The sequence below is a fragment of the Eumetopias jubatus genome, unplaced genomic scaffold (genome assembly GCF_037043125.1).
Source record: "Eumetopias jubatus isolate StellerSeaLion01/CBP00866 unplaced genomic scaffold, mEumJub1_p1.0 scaffold_5, whole genome shotgun sequence".
NCBI lineage: Eukaryota > Metazoa > Chordata > Mammalia > Carnivora > Otariidae > Eumetopias > Eumetopias jubatus.
The window spans coordinates 67,756,777-67,775,661 of NW_028274811.1; the positions used below are offsets into that span (position 1 = coordinate 67,756,777).

The window sequence follows — 18,885 nt, forward strand, 5'->3', positions numbered from 1 at the left end:
GATAGCTTTTCCCATGAAATTTTTTTTATCAACTCATGAGTAGAATTTTAAAAAGATAAATCTGTACTTAATGATTATATTATTTTATCACATCTGCATTAAAGGCAGAATGATAGAAAGGAAAGAAAACAGGGCCTGGATTAAGAGGACCCCAGATTTGAATGCTGAACCTGCTATGTGTTAATCATGAGAAATTCACTTAACTTCTTTGTGTTGGATTTTTCTGAGTTTGATTTTTCATCTATAAAATAGAATGCTTACTCTTTTTTTTTTTTAAGATTTTATTTATTTGACAGAGAGACACAGCGAGAGAGGGAACATGAGCAGGGGAAGGGGGAGAGGGAGAAGCAGGCTTGCCACTGAGCAGGGAGCCCGATGCGGGGCTCGGTCCCAGGACCCTGGGATCATGACCTGAGCTGAGAGCAGATGCTTAACGACTGAGGCACCCAGGCACCCTGAGAGAATGCCTACTCTTAGGCTTGCTGTGAGGACTGCACAAAATAAACAAATGTACAATATTAAGCATAGTGCTTAACACTGAAGCTCAATAAATCTAGTACCCATCCCTCACTTGGTTGATGTGCAGAAAAATGACTTACAAAATATGTCTATGTTGGTGGCTTTGAAGAGTCTACTACTGATTAAGGCTATTTGAGGATCTCATTATTCCTAATACAAAGATAAAGCTGATGGGGTGCCTGGGTGGCTCAGATGGTTAAGCGTCTGCCTTTGGCTCAGGTCATGATCCCGGGGTCCTGGGATCGAGCCCCGCATCGGGCTCCCTGCTCCGCGGGAAGCCTGCTTCTCCCTCTCCCACTCCCCCTGCTTGTGCTCTCTCCCTGGCTGTCTCTCTCTCTGTCAAATAAATAAAATCTTAAAAAAAAAGATAAAGCTGAAATATGGAATTGCCTCTGATCATTTTTTGGAAAATATGGTATTTATCATATCACATCAGCTAGTCAGTATCTACTCAGATACATTATTTACATTTCAATTTGGGACAATCTTTCTTTGTAATAATTGCCAACACCTCACTTTTTGTTTTACAATTATTGTTTCTAAATTGCTTCTAATAAAATATAACTAGTGTTTTATTTTCATATCTGACTGTCACACTGTTTTAGAAACTTTTTTATTCTAATTCATTCAGATGAGTTATGACTGGTATTAATAATGAGTTAAATAGACTCTCTCTTTGGAATGGATAAAGAATCATAATAATTACATAGATTTATATAAAATGTTTTTTAATATTTATTTTAGATGCAATTTAGTTACCCAAACGTACTTGCACATGGGTATTTTATTTAGTGAAACAGTGTAAGAGTTGGTTCAATACAGAAGGCACTGGCCCAAAATACTTTCATATATCTAAAACCACTTTTAATCAGACTTTCATAACCACAAACTGTAGGTGGAATGTCTCAATACAGTATGGTTTCTGTTGTACTCAACCTCAGAATTTAGCACGTTACAACATTCACCATCAAAGTACATTTCAGCACAGAAATATCATTAAAGCTACTATTTGTGTTTACTTTTAGGTACTCCTCAACTTTTGTGTAACCAGATAGGCTTCTGGATAATGCATACTTATTTAATAATACCTGTCAAAAAAGTCAGCGCATATAGCTTCTTTTCATTAAAACTGCAAACTGAATTGGTGCTGACTCTATTAAAGCATTTAAGAAAATATCTTCAAACTCTACTCTTAATTGCTCTAAATTTAATTCTGTATTATGTTCATATTCTTCATAGCATACTCAAAATGTATTTTATAATGCTTTTTCTCTCATTGTGCATAGTTAGATAAAACTGTTTTTGAGCATTAAGCTTTCTAAAGAGATCTGGGATATTACTCTTCGTTTAAAATATGCCACTCAATGACAAAGATTGCAGTTCAGAGCTTTTATACTTAAATATAATAATGTATTGTAACGATTACATTTTTCATAACTTGACAATAATTTGTAAGGGGACAAGTCCATTTCTATTTAAATAACATATTTTTAACCTTAGGTGAGATAGAAAACTGTTTTTATAGTAGTTAGGCAAAGAGATGCTCTTTTACACTGCTTCTATCAATCAAGGTGCACTGACAAGAGAATAAAGCCAGTATTGTTTAGTGGACACTGTAACTCGACATTTAGTTTTCAGAATTAAAGAGACTTAATATGTAATATATGCATGGAAAGCAAAATTACTCTGTAAACACTGACCATTTTATTTTTCCCTTTACTTCTTGAAACACCCCAAATATAATGATGATGTTGCAGTAAGAGGTTTTGGTATTGAGTTTTATAGTAACTTCAAGTTTTAAATCCTAGCATGAGGGCAGGCATCACAAGTCTTATATTTACAGTTACTTTAGAACTTACTAGGTATGACTCAGGAATTGAAATTGGAATTTGAAATTGAGAAAAGGCACATTCATTAAATACAGCTCCATACAACTCGGTTATAAAGAAATTTGGTCCATCTGCTCACAGAAACAAAAATAATTCAAGCAATTTTTATTGAGCATTTTCTATATGCCAAATGCTAAGCAATATTTATTGACCATTCTCCATGTCAGACATTTGTGCTAGGTGCTGGGCCTTTTATTGGATATATATATATCTCCCTTGTTCATGTCTCTTCCTCATGGCTGGAGAAAAAATATTTAATTCATTAAGGCTTAAAAGCAATTTTCTTTATTTGAAGCAAAGTGCTTTAGTTAGTTAATAGCGTTATGTTTTCAGTCATGTGTAGTGACCTGAAATTGTATTTTTATCTAGAGTTAGAGGTGAATTCAGTTTTTGTTTTCTGACCAATCTTTTCTCAAGACTAAACAAGAAAAATAACAGTAGATGTCAACCCAATCAAGATGAATATGAAATGAAACCTACTATATTGGTTACTTCTTATCTTGTACTCAGTGAAAGCTAATTGTGGTATTATGCCCCTCCCCCTTGCTGGCAGGCTCCCAATCAAGCTGCAAGGCTTAAATTAGTTTAAATGCCAATTTCTTCTACCAAGCTTTCATTGTTACATTCAGATAAAATTCATTCCTCCCTCGTTGTCGTCCTCTAAAACTTTTTACAAACCTTTACTGTGAGACTTATTCTAATATTATAGAGTTGGTTTATGAGTCTGCCCCTCCTATCGGCTTTCAAGTTCACCAAAGACTCCACCTGTGGCTTCATCCAGACTGACCAGTGGATACTCAATCAACATTTGCTGAACCAGTGAATTATGGAATGGAAATAGTCTATTTTAGTCTGAATGTTTGGTTTGTGGCCAAATTTGATGAAAAAGATGAGGTTCTAAAAAATGGTGGCATGAAGTCAAAGACTTTCTCCTTTTTTTGTAGAAATAAGATAATCTTGGTTTTATAGCTTTGGAGCTAAGATAACTTTTGTAAAGCTTAAGCTCATTCAGATTTTTAAACAATTATTTCAGTAGGATCTGCTGTAAGGGTTTTGTTTTTTGTTTGCTTACTTTTAAATTAGCCATTTCAAGGTTTGAATACTTAAGGCTTTAGATGGAGAAACCAGTTTTCAATTTTGTTGACTTTTTATAAAGCTTGAGTTATGTGGGATTTCAATAAAAATTTGCTACCAAGAAAAAAAATAGTCAGAACAAGTATATTGATTGAATAGATGTTTAAATAAAATTTTTAAAATTTTCAAGTAAAATTTTAAGTAATTTCAAAAAAAAGAAAAAATAGTCTTTATGTCTCAATATAATTTTCTGCTAAAAGTACTTTTTTTTACTTGACTTTTTGATAATTTAATTCCTCAAAAATAAGAGATTTTGGATATATGTATTTGTTTTACTAAAAAGTTTACATGTTGAGGAGCCTGGCTGGCTCAGTCATTAAGCATCTGCCTTCAGCTCCGGTAATGATCCCAGGGTCCTGGGATGGAGTCCCACATCAGGCTCCCAGCTCAGCAGGGAGCCTGCTTCTCCCTCTCCCATGCCCCCTGCCTGTGTTTCCTCTCTCGCCGTGTCTGTCTCTGTCAAATAAATAAATAAAATCTTTAAAAACAATTTAAAAAAATAAAAAGTTTACATGTTAGTGACAGGGATCTTGAGAGAAAGTAATTATACCATTTTGGACTCTGTAATAGAGAAGCTAGAGAATGTCTGGAGAGAAATACATTATGTATGTATGTTTTAGATTTCAAGAAAAAGACATTTCAAAAAGTTCAGAGAAAAGTGGTCTTTATTCCTTGCCTAGATGACTCATCATGAAGGATGATAAAGTGTGAAGGTAAAAATTTAATTTTATAGTCAGAAGATACAGAGATAAAGGGGTAGGATCTAAGAGTTCAAAATGACTACATTCTTTGAGCTAGAATTTCTTGAACCTTCCAGTTCAGATTTTCAAAGAACATGTATTTGGCAAAGTATTTGATAAAGTCCTCATCTCAATATTATAGAATTGAGACTGGCTAGTAGTAATTTAGATGATTTAAATATGGATTGATCGATCAGTGTTAAGTTTAAGGGAAAGTCTCTAGTAAAGGGCCACAGAGTTCAGTAACTTTTCTGTCTCAGACATTTCTATCATTGGCTTAGATGAAGATGCTTATCAGACCTGTGTATTAACATAAAACTGGTAGAGTTTCTATCCATAACTCCTGCTACAGACTAGAAAGCTGGTCACGAATAACATGAAACAGGTAATTTTAAAGTCTTTGTTCATATTTTAAAAATACAATTCTATAAGCTCAGGTTGGAGGAAAATTAATGTAGTGGCTGATTTGTTATAGTGTTCCATAGTAGGAATTAATAATTCTAATGATCTTTTGTCAGTACTAATTAATCTTAGGCACAGTATTCAGTTCTCAGGATTGCATTTTAAGATGACACTGACAAAATCAAGAGTGTCTATTGGATGGCAAACAGGTTGATGTAGGATCTAAGAACATTTTGCTTTAGAAATCACTGAAGGAATCTGGAATGTTTAATCCAGAGAAATATAGTTAAAAGTGATATGCTGAACACTTTCCAAGATCTGAAGACTTGTGGCCATGTGAAGAGGCAAATGAGTTATTCTGTTTTATTCTACAGATTAGAACTAGAAAGTATTGCTGAAAATCTTTTATTTTTTTAAGTGATTTATTTATTTGAGAGAGAGAGAAAAAGCGTGCAGGCAAACATATGTGTGTAGGGGGTTGCAGAGGGAGAGAATCTTTGCAGCAGATTCCTGGCTGAGCACGCAGCCTGCCGCAGGGGGCTGGATCCCACAACCCAGTAGCCGAAACCAAGAACCAGACGCTCAACCAGCTGAGCCACCCAGGTGCCCCTGCTGAAAATCTTTTAAAGAGGCTGAAAATTGGGGAAAATCTAGTGAGGAGAACTGCCAAAGAGTCTAGTCTCATTAAGTAGAAAGCAGTTCATTCCTGAACATGTTCAAGTAGAGCTGCTTATTGAGGAAGGTGTAGGTGTTCCTGAATTAAACAGGAAGCTGGACTAGAGTAAGCTTTAAAATATTTATTTCAGATTTTAGGTGTTCAGAATCTATGCCTAGGTAGCACAGACTTCTAGGTCAAGGGGAAGATCTGAGTGAATAGTAATATGGTTCAAAACAAGAATCTATTTTTGCAATTTCATTCTATAGAATGCCTTAAGTTTTGGGTACTCAGTCTCATAGTATCATAATCACCTCTAGTTTCCATATTCCAAGAAATAAAACAGGGTCACTTACTTTTTGTAGCTAGATGAGATACAAAGACTGTAAAGAATTTGAGTTACAATATTAAATTTTGGACAGTGCTGAAAATGCACAGAAAAATAACTGTAGAGGTTGATAAAATAGAAAATTCATCTTTTAAAAATATTTTTAAAGAAGCAGTGTGGTATAGAAACAAAAACATGGGAATTGAAAATCAAGTCTGAGGTCTGCCACTTACGAGCTGTGTGCTCTTGAGTAAACTGTTTAACTTATCTGAACCCTGGTTTTCTCCCCTATAAAATGAAGGTTATACAAAGCATCTTACAGAGTCCTGAGAGTTAACCTAGGGCCATAATAAAAGTGTGACTTGTTGACTGTGAAACACTAACCAAGGCAGGTAGTATTTTTCCTCTGATGCATTGGGCTCAGTTATTTCTTGTTACATACTGTAAAGGATTGCTATCCTAGAACCTGACAACTTGTGTTACCATTATTACGTCTATACTAGAGTTTCTCTCTCAGCTAGACCTTGAACTTTCCTTGACAGCCTAGAACATCTATTTTCCAATCTTGTAACCTGAAGTCCCAGAACAATACTTGACTAAATATTTGTTGAATGAATGAATGGATAGATGAATGGAGCAATCCAAAATGAATGGCTAAAAATAAATTTCTGTGCATGCTCTATTTTAATAGGAAATTTGCCGCCAAGACAGGAAAATTTCACATTGTTATTTTCCTTTTTTGTCATATTAATTTATGTGGAAAATATGCAATTGGTAAAACTGAATAGTAGGGAAATGTGACTGGGTTAAATTTTGTGTGTGGGTTCATTGGTGAAATTATCCTCTTCCTTATAATTGTTTTTAGATAAGTGTTGACTTCATTTGGTGACTTTTTTCTAAGGCGTTCAAAGACCTTATAATAAGTTATCTCACTACACTTGACAGTGTCTCTTAGAAGTTAGGATAAGGGACAGTTCATCATCCCCATTTCTCAGATGATACTGTAAATAAAGACATGAATTGCCATATCCAAGGTCACAAAACTAATCCTGGATGAACTAGAAATTGAACCCTCTTTACACAAAATTCATTCTTCATTCCATTAGTCAGTGTTCCCTTTTTCAGATAACTATGCATTTCAGGGGCTCATGTTCAGCACAGCATGGATCCCATCAACTAAGTGTTCATTGAGCAGCATACAGGTACATTAAGAATTGTCAGAAATTCTGATGTGTACAAGCAGAGTAGTGCATAACCTATTAATTAATGTAAGGATAGCTTTCTAGGTTAAAGTAAAAAATATTAATAATACAAAAATTCAGAAGCTCGCTTCTACATCCTGACAATAAATCAAAGCTCCTTTTGTGTGGACACTGTAGCCAATTCTGCCCTCAAGACCTCCAGCCATTCCCACTAAAGCCAGTGAGAACCACATGCATGCCCTAGTGGGCACACACTAGTTCTATATTTGTGGATGTTTATTTAAATTTCACAAAATGAGAAACATTTTGGTTGGTAAAAAATACAGGTCTGTTTACAGGCAGAATAAAAAAGGTGGGAATCCGACTTACACACAGGCAATGTAAATATCAAGTTCTAAAAACAGAGGACAAGTCCTGTATCATTTCCTACAGGGCAGGGAGATTAGTTTGACTTACTGTGTAACGGAAAGGGCATTTAATAATAAGTCTCTACACCACATGTGTGCCGGCTCCATTCACCCCCCATCCCAGCTCTGTTCATCCCAGCTCTGTTCATAAAGTTACCTTAGGAGAACTTTCCTGCCATAGTAACTGTGGGCGTCCTTGCACCTTACAGGAAAGAGTTCCGAATAAACGAAAGAAAAGACCTTTGGAAACAGCAGCTGCTCACATCTATGAGAACAACTGAGTCCTAAACTCTAAAGAACTTGTGATGCATTACTAAGGGAAGTAACAATAATTTTATCTATGGGTCCCTAACACTTCTTTCCATCACCCAGAATACTATCAGCTGAATCCTAACTGAATAAATTGCTCAATGAGTCTGCTCAATGAGGGGAGAACTTTTTACTCATTTCTTTAACGCATAAAGTGATTATTAGTTTCTTTGTTTTACAATGTATTTGAGACTAATGTATCCAAGGAAGCCTTCTTTCAAAGTTTTGAGGTTTTATCTTTTTTTGTGTGTGCAACTAGAGTCATGATAAATATAACCCTCATCCTATGAAAATATTTTAGATCCATTCCTCCTCACCTCCAGCATAGATAATCTCTCCTTCTGGTTAAGGAAACAGAGTGGCTAATGAGGGATAAGATAGACAGTTCATAGATACAATGCACTCTCTAATCCAGAGCCACGAAATCTTCCTATGTGTTTAATGGGTTAGGGATGGAGTCAAGAGTCTGCAACGACAATCTCTAATTGAAAAAAAGGGAAATGCCCTCTTAAATGCTCTTTTTCTTCCCCTGGCTTGTTCCTGACAGTAAGTAATGGTACAACTGTTCTAAACTATTCCTCTTCAATTTTATTTTGTTTAATTCAGTCTGTCATTAGAAAGGCTTGCGAGCTTTAGGCTTGATGATTACTCTCGGTGGGAGGAAGTAATACCACTGCAGACTTGTGTTCTAGACAAGCGCTCCTTTATACAATGACGGGGCCTGCCATCGTAAATGAAAGGCTCTTTAAAAAGCAGTGAGGGACTCTTTTAAGCAGACTGCTACCATGTGCTTGTAACCCTCCAGCATAACTTGCGAGGATGAGACAGCAGTGTGTTCTGCTGCAAAGAGGACTATTGTCCTCGTTAGCCTCAAGCAAATTGAGCCATGTTTCGCTGCAATGTAACAGGATTTCCAAAGGGTTTTCAAGCAGTAGTTCCTAAAATTCTGAACAAAATAAAAGGATTAAAATAGGGGATGAAGAGCATGGAATTTAGAACTCTACCAGCCCCTCACCTAAGTCAACCCCAAGCCGCAAAACAAAACTTTAAATTTTGTGCTCAGCACACTACATGAGGAAGAATATTGAATAATGAGTCAGATTACAGTTAAGTAACTGAATGCATATGAATAAACCTGAGTGTTTATTCACAAACTTATAGGGTCTGGGTTTTAAAACTTGTGGTAGCTGATTTCTGATACATCTGTCTACATGAGGAAAAGGAAGAAAGATGATCTACATTATTTATTTATTTATTATTATTTTTAAAGATTTTATTTATTTATTTGACAGAGACAGACACAGCAAGAGAGGGAACAGAAGCAGGGGGAGTGGGAGGAGGAGAAGCAGGCTTCCCATTGAGCAGGGAGCCCGATGCGGGGCTCGATCCCAGGACTCTGGGATCATGACCTGAGCCGAAGGCAGCCGCTTAACGACTGAGCCACCCAGGCGCCCCGATGATCTACATTATTAAACTTACCAGGATTTAAAAGATTTTATTGTAGCCCATTTTTAAGCCTAAGAATGTTCTGGATTTTAAAAATGAGAGGGTTATAATGCAGTATGTTTTTAATTTTTTATATGCACCATTCAGGTCTGCTTGGTTCATTAAAAGGCTGAGTTACGTTCTAAATTCAATCTGTGGATGTAGTCATAAAATAAATACCTGTTTCTCTATACCTCATATACATAAAATGAATCTGAGAAGAAACAAATAAACCAGATTAATATTTTGGGGGCAAAAACATGTTTACTAGTTTAACAAAGCCAAAATGTACCTAAGGTAAAGGTCAAAGACTACTTCATTCCCTGCTGAGCAAATGCTCAGGAAGCACATTTGTCTACGTTTCCTGTCATAACAGGAAGAGTGTAACTTCTTCCTTTCCACGATGGCTTCAGTTTTACCTCCTAACTCCAATATTTTCTCCCTCAGGGCCTTCCAAATCAATCCTTGCAAGACAGAAGGCAGGAGGCTGTCTCCGTTTTAGTTTCCAAACAGTTGCGTTTGTTGAAATGTTATTTAAATGTTAGTGATTTCTTAAGCTAAACTGTTCCAACTTAAAATTAAAAGTCCAATTTCCAAACATTTAGAGTGGTTCTCTTATTCCTATTAGTGGTTCAACATATTTCAAAAGAAATGCAAATATATATTCCATATTATGGAATTTCATTTATTTCAATTTAATTATGTTATTTTCCTTTTTAAACCAAAGCTATTATTCTGGGGGTGGGGAGGGGGAGTTGCCATACTGTCTCCAATAAGAGTATGTGAGGATGTAAACTTTAAAAATACTTTCATCATAATAATTTTTGAAGGAGCTTATTTTGAACAAATAAATTACAATGTTAGAGGAAGTCTAGACTGCAAAAGACAAAGCTTTTGAAAAAATTAGCAACATGTTCTTTAATCTACAGTTTGGAAGAAACTTCTTGGTTTATGTGGTCTATTTATAATGTTAATATTTTTAGGGTTGGTTTCTCAGTAATACAATGTCACACAGTTTGTGCGTTTGCAAAGCAAAAGGTGACTTGTAGCAGACAGAATGGAGTGTGCATGCGTTTGCAGAGGTGAAAGGTGCCATTCAATGCCAACTTTCTACACAAAATGATTGAGATACACTAAATACAAGCATCGGGATTTTTCTAAATGATAAATGGAAATGGAAATGATATGAGATATTCAAATTAGAACTGAAACAACAAAACATCTTGAAGCCCTCAAGTACATGGAGGAAATAGTTACCATTTTCCTTGTGAAACTTTTTTGATTCCCTATCAAAGGAAAGCTAATGAATGAGTTTGATGGTATTTGAGACAATACTTCTCTGGTAGTAAAGGAATAGATCTATTCAATACAAATATAAAATATCCCACATGTATGGGATGCATAGCAAGTGTGTGGCACGCTATCTCTATGATTCAACCATATAGTGGGGAGACGATTTGTGATTTGTTTTTAAATTGCTAGGAATAGAATAGAAATGAATGGCCTGATGCCATAGCTGTTAAATGTACATCTGAGCACTCTAGCTACTTCTTTGATTTGGAAACTCACAAAAGTACATTTTTTTTCCTTCTGATTTCCTTTTTCAGTCTCTTCAATCACCAGTAATTCCAGCTTTCTGAACAAAACTTTTCCCCTTGGTGATTTTAAGATTAATGAAAGAATGATTTAACTTATGTGCATGGGGAAGCTTTAAGTAGGCATCCACAGGATGCATCAATATACCCTATAATTCAATTCTGAAATGTACTACTATGTGCTAATATATTACTATGATATGCCCTAATTTTATTTATTAAAACCAAGTTTAGGGGAGGCAGTTAGCTGTTAAATGACACTGAGGGGAAAAAAAGGCATAATAATCATCATTATGAGGTATTTGTGGATTTATTTTAATTTAAATCAATACTTTTGTGATTTTTTTGAACTTTTTATTCACTTGATTTAAAAGAAGGTTCCAGACATTCATTGACGAACATGGATAACTTTCTGATAGTATTTTAATTTCCTCTCTAATAATATATACTTGCTTTGTATACATACAAACAACTAATGATACTGGAAGTTCTGTTTGTGCAAATGACAAAAGAAAAAATATATGACTGGATTACTCTGTTCCTTGAGTCATGGTTCAGAATTCATCACAAAGTTACTTCCTGAAGCAGTTTATTTGTCTTTCTAAATTATCTAGTTCCTTACACTTAAAGAGTAAGTTAGTAGGTTGTTACTCTCAAGTTTAGAACTGTAATTAGCCTTTTATTTACTGGGATTCTGGATACCACCTTGGAGGAACACTACAGTAAAAATTCCCCTGAAATTTTAGCTTAAATTCTAAGAATTGCCTAAAATAGTAGAAAGCAGGAGAAAATAAGGAGTAATATTCATTTCTTTTTAAAACAGAGTCATTTGAGGAAATCAATAAATCTCTTTTATTCAGTTTACTTTAAAAAATATCAGATTTAGTTTAAAAACATCTGTATGTATAAACTGTTCAGAGGTTGTATCCACACTGAACATATTTCTCCAGGATTATTTTCTGAGCCCATTTAAGGTAATTTATAAGTAGTATAAAGAAACTGACATAGGGGCATAAGAAAGAGAAAAAGTTAGAAAATTTAACAGCTACGATCTCTGAATTCTTTTTAGTCATAAGGGGATTCTCTTGTTCTATTAACAGGAGAATGCTGCTAATTGTCTTTAATTTGTGCTCTAGTTATTGCACTGATAATTACATGAAATTTTGTTTGCTGGCAAAAACTATTAGTGTGCCAGACCTGATGGAAGAGAATTTAAGACATTTAAAAAAACCTTTTCCCTTAACTTACTATATTAGGCCATAACTGTGTTATTTGGCAAACATTTTTTCCCTTACAATTAGTCAAACATTTAAATGCCTTTTTATAACAAGTCACACAAATGCATTTGGATTTACCTCTCTCTTATCCTTTCAAAGTAGGGAAGCTGAGAATTTAAAATGCAAACGTACACGTATAAACAGGTTTAGGTTAGACAAGCCTAATTTTTATATATCTGTCCTCTTGAAACAACCGATATCACAGATTTCTAAGTCTAATCTATTTGTAAAAAGAGTCATACAAGGGCAAAACTCATTTAAAAAATCTGGCTTTTTCAGGATCATATTTATTGGTACCATATGAAGGAAGGTAACACTATTGCCTGATTACTGAAGGTACTTAAGGGGTAAAAACAAAGAATGCAGATGGAGACACTGAAATTGTAGTGTTAGAATAAGCTGGAAGCTGGAAGGGATAAAAACAGTGATAAGAAGTTCAAAATAACTTGGTCAGTAACATAATTGGAAAATAAGTCCCACAAGCTTAGAACTTGGAAAACTACTTCTTCCCATCCTTGTCAAAAGCCCTGCTCTGCAAATGTCTGTGATCTTCCTTTGGGTCCACAAGCCATCCTCTGCCATCAGCCTCTGCCCTGAAAGGATTCTCTTGCTCCTTGTGAGCTTCCAAAGCCTCCTTTGTGCTCCTGCTCTGCTCTGTTCCATTTCTCCTTCCAGCTCCCCGATAGCCTTTTAAAGGTAAAACCCTCTTGAAATGAAGGTTTAGGTATGATGCAGAGCAGGAGTTGTTTTGATGGAAGTCACATTAACTTATGACAGCTAATGGTTTAGAGAGCCTGAGTCTTAATAGGAACAGCTAATGGGTACATTTATTGGGTATTTATTATATGTTAGATGCTTTACATTTATCCCCTAATTTAATTATCCCAATGACCTGATGAGGTGGGTACTATTATTTAACCCTTACTCTACTGATGAGGGAACTGATAAGGCTCAGAGGGGTTAAGTCACTTGCTGGAGGGTCATACAGCTAGTAGGTGGGCAGAACTGGGACCAGAGCTAGATTCATATGTGTCTAAAAACCATGCTCTTCACCATTATGTTATCCGGATGCAGTATGATGTAACTGGGAAAAAGTAAAGACACAAAACCATGCTCTTAGCCATTATATTACACAGGATGCAACATGACATAATTGAGAAAAGCATGTTTTGTTTTGTTTTGTTTTTTAATCTGAAAGATATGGGCTCCAAATCTTGGCCACCCCTAGTATTACTATCTAACTTCAAAGCTTTGCATGATCTGGGCCCTGCCTTGCATCTAATCTTTTCTCTCATCTCTCTAAAGTCATACACATCAGACTCAAGTTCCACGAGCTTTCCCTTGGCTCCTTAGCAAGCTCTTTCGGTTCTTAAGGAGCGTTGCAAATATTGTTCCATCTGGAATGTTGTCACCTGCCTAACTCTGACTCATGTCTTAGTTTCCATCTTTTAGCATTTCCTCAGAGAGACCTTCATCTAATCCCCAATCTAAATAAAGTACCTCTTGTTAATAATTTGATAATTTCACTCATAGCACATTATTTACAACATTTTTATTATATATTTGCATATCTCATGTCTGCTTCATCCCACTAAGCCAGGGATCCACAAAACCTGGCCCACAGGCCCAATACAGTCCATCCTGTTTTTGTCAGTAAAGTTTTATTCAAATACAGACACATTCATTTACACATTGTCCATGGCTGCTTTTGTGACTAGGGAAGAGGTGAGTAGTTGAGACAAAGACTGTATGGCTAACAAGGTCAAAAATATTTTTGAAAATATTTCAAAATTTTGAAATTTGCTGACTTCTGTGGCAGATGATAAAACTGTATGAGATTCATCTGGTTTACCACTGAAAACTTAATGTCAGGCACACTGCAATCTAATACTGTTTGTTGATTTAATAAATAAATGAACTATTCAACTGTAAATGGGGTTAATAAGAATTAAATGAAATGATACATATGTAATTCTTGGTACATGTTGCTTTTATTAAGTTAACTGGAAATTTCTTTAAGATAAATTAAAAATTCATGATTTTATATTTTAACAAGCTAGCTTAAGTAATCCGTCCAGTTTAAGTTAGAAATTGAGAAATAAGTAGTTTTCATAAACTCAGAAACTCTGGACAAATTTTGAACAATAAAAAGAGCTGTTAATTTTTTTCCTTCCCTTAAACTATTTTATGTATACAACTGGAGTTTCTGAATTTTAGTTGTTCTCCTTACTTCCATTATGAAAGGTAGAGGAAGGGCAAAATTCAATTTAAACAGATAGCTGCTCTGTTTAATAGCAGTGCTAGTTCTTAATGATATTCAACTTATACATCAGCTTTGTAATATTTCATTGCACACTTTCAAGTCTCTATGTCTTATTCTGTAAAAACACACCCTGTTTTCTGTATAAGCCAAATAAACACCTGAAAAGGCAGAGCACGCTTTTAGTACTTTTTAAGAAAAGATGACATTGAACCATTGTGTGAGGTTCTATTAGGGAGTCTGCAGTGGTGGAAGCTTCAAAAAGAGCAAAACAGTTAACATTTTTCTTTTCAACATGTGAACACATAGTTTAAAGGAAGCCCAGGCTGGGGGTGCCTCCACACTTGGGATGATTTGCTCCTGCCGGTTTGCTAGTGTTGATTATAGAAGTGACCTACATCTTTTAGGTTCTCATGACCACTCTTGTAGTAGGTGAGTGGTATACATAACAAACATTTATAAGTAGATGGATGTTGGGGACTGTCAATAGCCATCTAAAATAATCACTGAAATATACATTAAAACATGGCAGTTTTCAATTTTACCAAATTGATTTAAGAGGATGAGTGAAGGGCCCGCTGTACCTAAAGTGTGGAGAAAACTACATAGATCTGAAATTTCTATAGAATAAAATCAAGGAATTCACCTTTAACATTAAAAAAATAATCTAAATTGAACCTAATTTAACAATTTTTCTTCTCCTAAAATTATGACGACTTCTGACATGGATGAGAGTAACAGCAATCGTAGATACAACCATATTTAAATTAGGAAAAGATGTTCAATTATTAGCTCAAAAGCATGTGCTAAAATTCTTGCACCCCTGTATGGGTTTTATGTTCCTTTATATAGCATGATGAAAACTCATGAATTCAACCTACAGAAATTTTCTTCTGTCTTTGTAAGCAAAAGGAAGATACAATGAATTTCATGAACCTAAAAATTACCTGGCATTATTAATGAAATGTAGGTACTAAGTCATATAATTTCTAACTACACTCAAAATAGATTCTAGTCCAAATAATCGGGTCTAAATAGTCAATGGTACATGGTGTTCAATATTTCAATCTTAATTTCAATTTCAAGTTATAAGTCAACTAAAAAATATTGTGGTTTTATATTGACAGAATTACTACTTTTTGGCTTGACCCATAGCAATAAACAATGTATAGGAAAACAATAAAGAAATCCATCATAAACCTTTGTTTATCCTTTAGCTCAATTTTCAGCCAAAAATAGTTCAAGTCAGACGTACCTTAAATACAACAATTTAAGGGGGTATAAACTTGAAAATCTAAAAAGTTTCTTTATCTCTTAATGACATATTGGCTTTGATGGCATAAAGAACAGCTTCTATTCATTATAATTTACACAGGTAACAACTTAAGTGTCCACTGATGGATGAATGAATACAGAAGTGGTTATACACACACACACACCCACACCCACCCACACACACACACACACACACCCACACAATGGAACATTATTCAGCCATAAAAAAGAGGAAATCCTACCATTTGCAACAACATGTATGAATCTTGAAGGCATTATGCTAAGTGAGATAAGTCAGACAAAGAAAAGACTGTATGATCTCAATTATATGTAGAATCTAAAAAACAAACTCATCAAAAGAGATCAGATTTGAGATTATCAGAGGGGGAGGGTGGGAGGAGGGAGAAACAGATGCAGGTGGTCAAAAGGTACAAACTTCCAGTTACAAGATAAATAAGTCCTAGGGATGTTATGTACAACATGGTGACTATAGATAACACCAATGTATGATATACAGGAATGTTGCTAAGAGAGTAAATCCTAGGACTCCTCATCACAAGGAGAATTATTTTTTCTTTCTCTTCTTTCTTTTCTTTTTATTGTATCTGTATGAGATGATGGGTGTTAGCTGAACCTATTGTGGTAATCATTTCACAATATATGTAAATCAAACCAACACAATGTATGCCTTAAAATTATACAGTGACGTATGTCAATTACTTCTCAATAAAATTAGAAAAAAATATAAAAAAACTTAAACCACAAATCAGTTCTAGTCTCACTTGCAGTTCCAAAAAGACAGAAAGGGACAACCGGAGAGATAGAGTGTCTTTATTTGGGGAAAATTAGTCCGGTGAGGGCATCTCCAAGGTTATCCTCTTAGCTTTCCTCAGAGTAAATGGCCAACAGGTAAAACATTCTTCTCTCCCATGGTCAAGGAATGCCTGTTTTGCAGGTTCCATCATCTGTCTGTAATAGTTGGGATCTGGCAGTACTGCAATTTCTCCCATATTTTGTTATTTAACATTAGAATGCATACAAACCACCCAGCTATCCTTATATCACCTAACTAAACGCACTCTCCCCAAGTGTGAAGAAAAATAGTCAAATCACAGATATTCATGATATACAAGTCTTTGCTGAATAGAGCATTTGGATATATAAAATCTTTAGGATACATTAATGGGATCACACAGCATTATCAATGGAGTTGCAGAAAAAAATTGTAACATCATCTGCCTCTTTGTTTATAAAATTCATGGTTTAAACATGGTGTGAACTAACTAATAGTTTTTGCCTATATGTTTTAAGTTACTAATATCTGGTGAGGGTGTTTGTTGTTGTTGTCAGCACCATGCTAAATATTTTGAATACATTTCAAAGTCTCTTTTACTGTGAATACAATGAAAGCCATTTTTATAAGCCTATATTCTAAACCTTCAAATGGATGACCACAAAAGGCCTTGTTTCCATGTATAAGAATATCTTTGTTTGATGATGCATGCAGTGTAGCAATGTTATGCTTATTAACTCTTAATTATTAAGCTATTCGTATTACAGAAGTACAGTTCCCATTCAAAATTTATGTTGAAATAAAAAGTGAACAATCATGAATGTGTAAACCATTTGTCTAACAGACAAGGTAATTTTTTTCCCCTTTACACAGGATAGAATATTAGCATTTAAACTGGCCACGTTTGATTCACTGAAACTTCTCTTAATGGATGTTTATAAGTTCAAAAGGTTTTCAGGATCTTTAAAATACCTGAGGAAAATGTAATAAATAGTCCATGTAAATAATGATGCAGGAAAAAGTTTACCCCGCTCACCTGTCTGTTACGTTCATCCATAATCCTCGTAATCTGAATCTTTTTTCTCCCCATAGTCCCCGTTTTTCTTCTCTCTCTCGTCCCTGAAATTATGTATTTTTTCCTTCCTTTTCTTTCTCCTTCCTGTTTCCTCCAAACAAATCTCCTTCTTCAGCACTTGCACTGCTCAGTTCCCAAATTCCTGCATTCGTTCCTGCTGGACAAAAGAGAAAAATTAAATACCACTTTAACAGAGAAGCGGTTTCATAAGAGCGATCATATTCTAATTTTTTAAAAAAGAGAACTATATGAAAGTAAGCCAATCAAATGAATGAAAATAAGTACTAAAAGCACATAGTATATCCCATGCAGGAGCATATCAAATAGGAACGGTTTGTTTTTATAATTAAAATAATCTCATAAGTAATTTAACAAGTCATTTAAATGACAAAAACTATACTTCAAAGCCCAACACTTGAAATGTATCTTTTGCAACGAGTTCCTTAATATTTTTTAATGAAACTGGGTGACTATTTTCACCCTTCTATTATGAAAAATTACCTAAATCAGAGAGTTAATGAACCTTTATGTACCTGTGTATGCTAAGTAGGACAGCTAATTCATTTCTGAAGGGAAAACAATCTCGTGTTTTGACAGCAGAGGTGATAACGTCCCCTCGTTATGCAAATAGGATGGACTATTATGAAAGTGCTATTTGATATATGTAAATGTCAACTAATTTAAATCTAAATCCTTTAGTCTTATTTTTAAAAAGTCACTGTTATGAGAACACTGTAAAAATAATATGGGATATTTAATCTTACATAATAGGCAGCTATCAGCAGTGAGATCTCCTTTTCCTCTTGAAAGCCCTTAAGCTATATCTTGAATACAAGAATCAAAAAAGATAATCATTCACAGAAAAGAAATGGTGCAAAAAATTAGAGTATTACTCCATTTATAATGATACTTTTTTTATAACTACACTTTTTATAATAAGCCCTCAGTTCTCTAAATTTAAATATTTTAAAAAGACATATCATATGTCTTTGGGGAGTAAGATACAAAATTACAGAAGCTTGGTATTATATACTAGATACCTTTAGGTCATGAATTAAAATTAAAGAAATGATCATCAATAATATAAAATAAACCCAGAGAACTCTAGTATTAAAAGTATATATTTTACTTTGTTTTAAATTATATCTGAAAACACTTGAACATAATGAAAATGAATTGCCGTGAAATGTGGAAGTTAACAAGAAAGCATTCCACATTGGATTCTTCATTTGTATGCAACAGCTTCAATTATTCTATCCAGTTTTATGTCAAAGAATGCTACTACTTTACGCATTGCTCAGAATTCCCCTGTTTTAGTTGGTGTCTGATCAGGGACCTGAGAAATTCCCACATGTATTATGTAATGTTAAGCCAATGTCCTGGCTATTTAATAGATTATTTGGCTTCAGTTCAAAGTTATTGGAACAGGAAAGCTGTTATAAACTTGGTCAGTTCATCAGCTGTCTTTTGATTTCTTTAATTTAATTTCTAAATTCTTTATCACCTTGAGTAAATTTCTTTAAATTAAAATTTTCTGTGA

At 34.6% G+C, this 18,885-nt stretch overlaps 1 protein-coding gene across 12 annotated transcripts in view; it reads right to left on the bottom strand.

The window, feature by feature from the left end:
- The window catches only part of MEF2C (myocyte enhancer factor 2C), a 150,311-nt gene that overhangs the window by 78,656 nt on the left and 52,770 nt on the right, over positions 1–18,885 (bottom strand). For 8 of the 12 annotated variants that reach the window (XM_028114507.2, XM_028114502.2, XM_088023384.1 and 5 more), the window contains exon 2: positions 17,307–17,499. In XM_028114507.2, coding sequence (XP_027970308.1) covers positions 17,307–17,360 — 54 coding nt within the window. In that variant the 5' untranslated portion in view covers positions 17,361–17,499. Of the gene's footprint in view, positions 1–17,306; positions 17,503–17,878; positions 17,912–18,885 lie in introns of those variants that run through there. The other 4 variants (XM_028114498.2, XM_028114494.2, XM_028114499.2 and 1 more) reach the window with 2 other exon arrangements.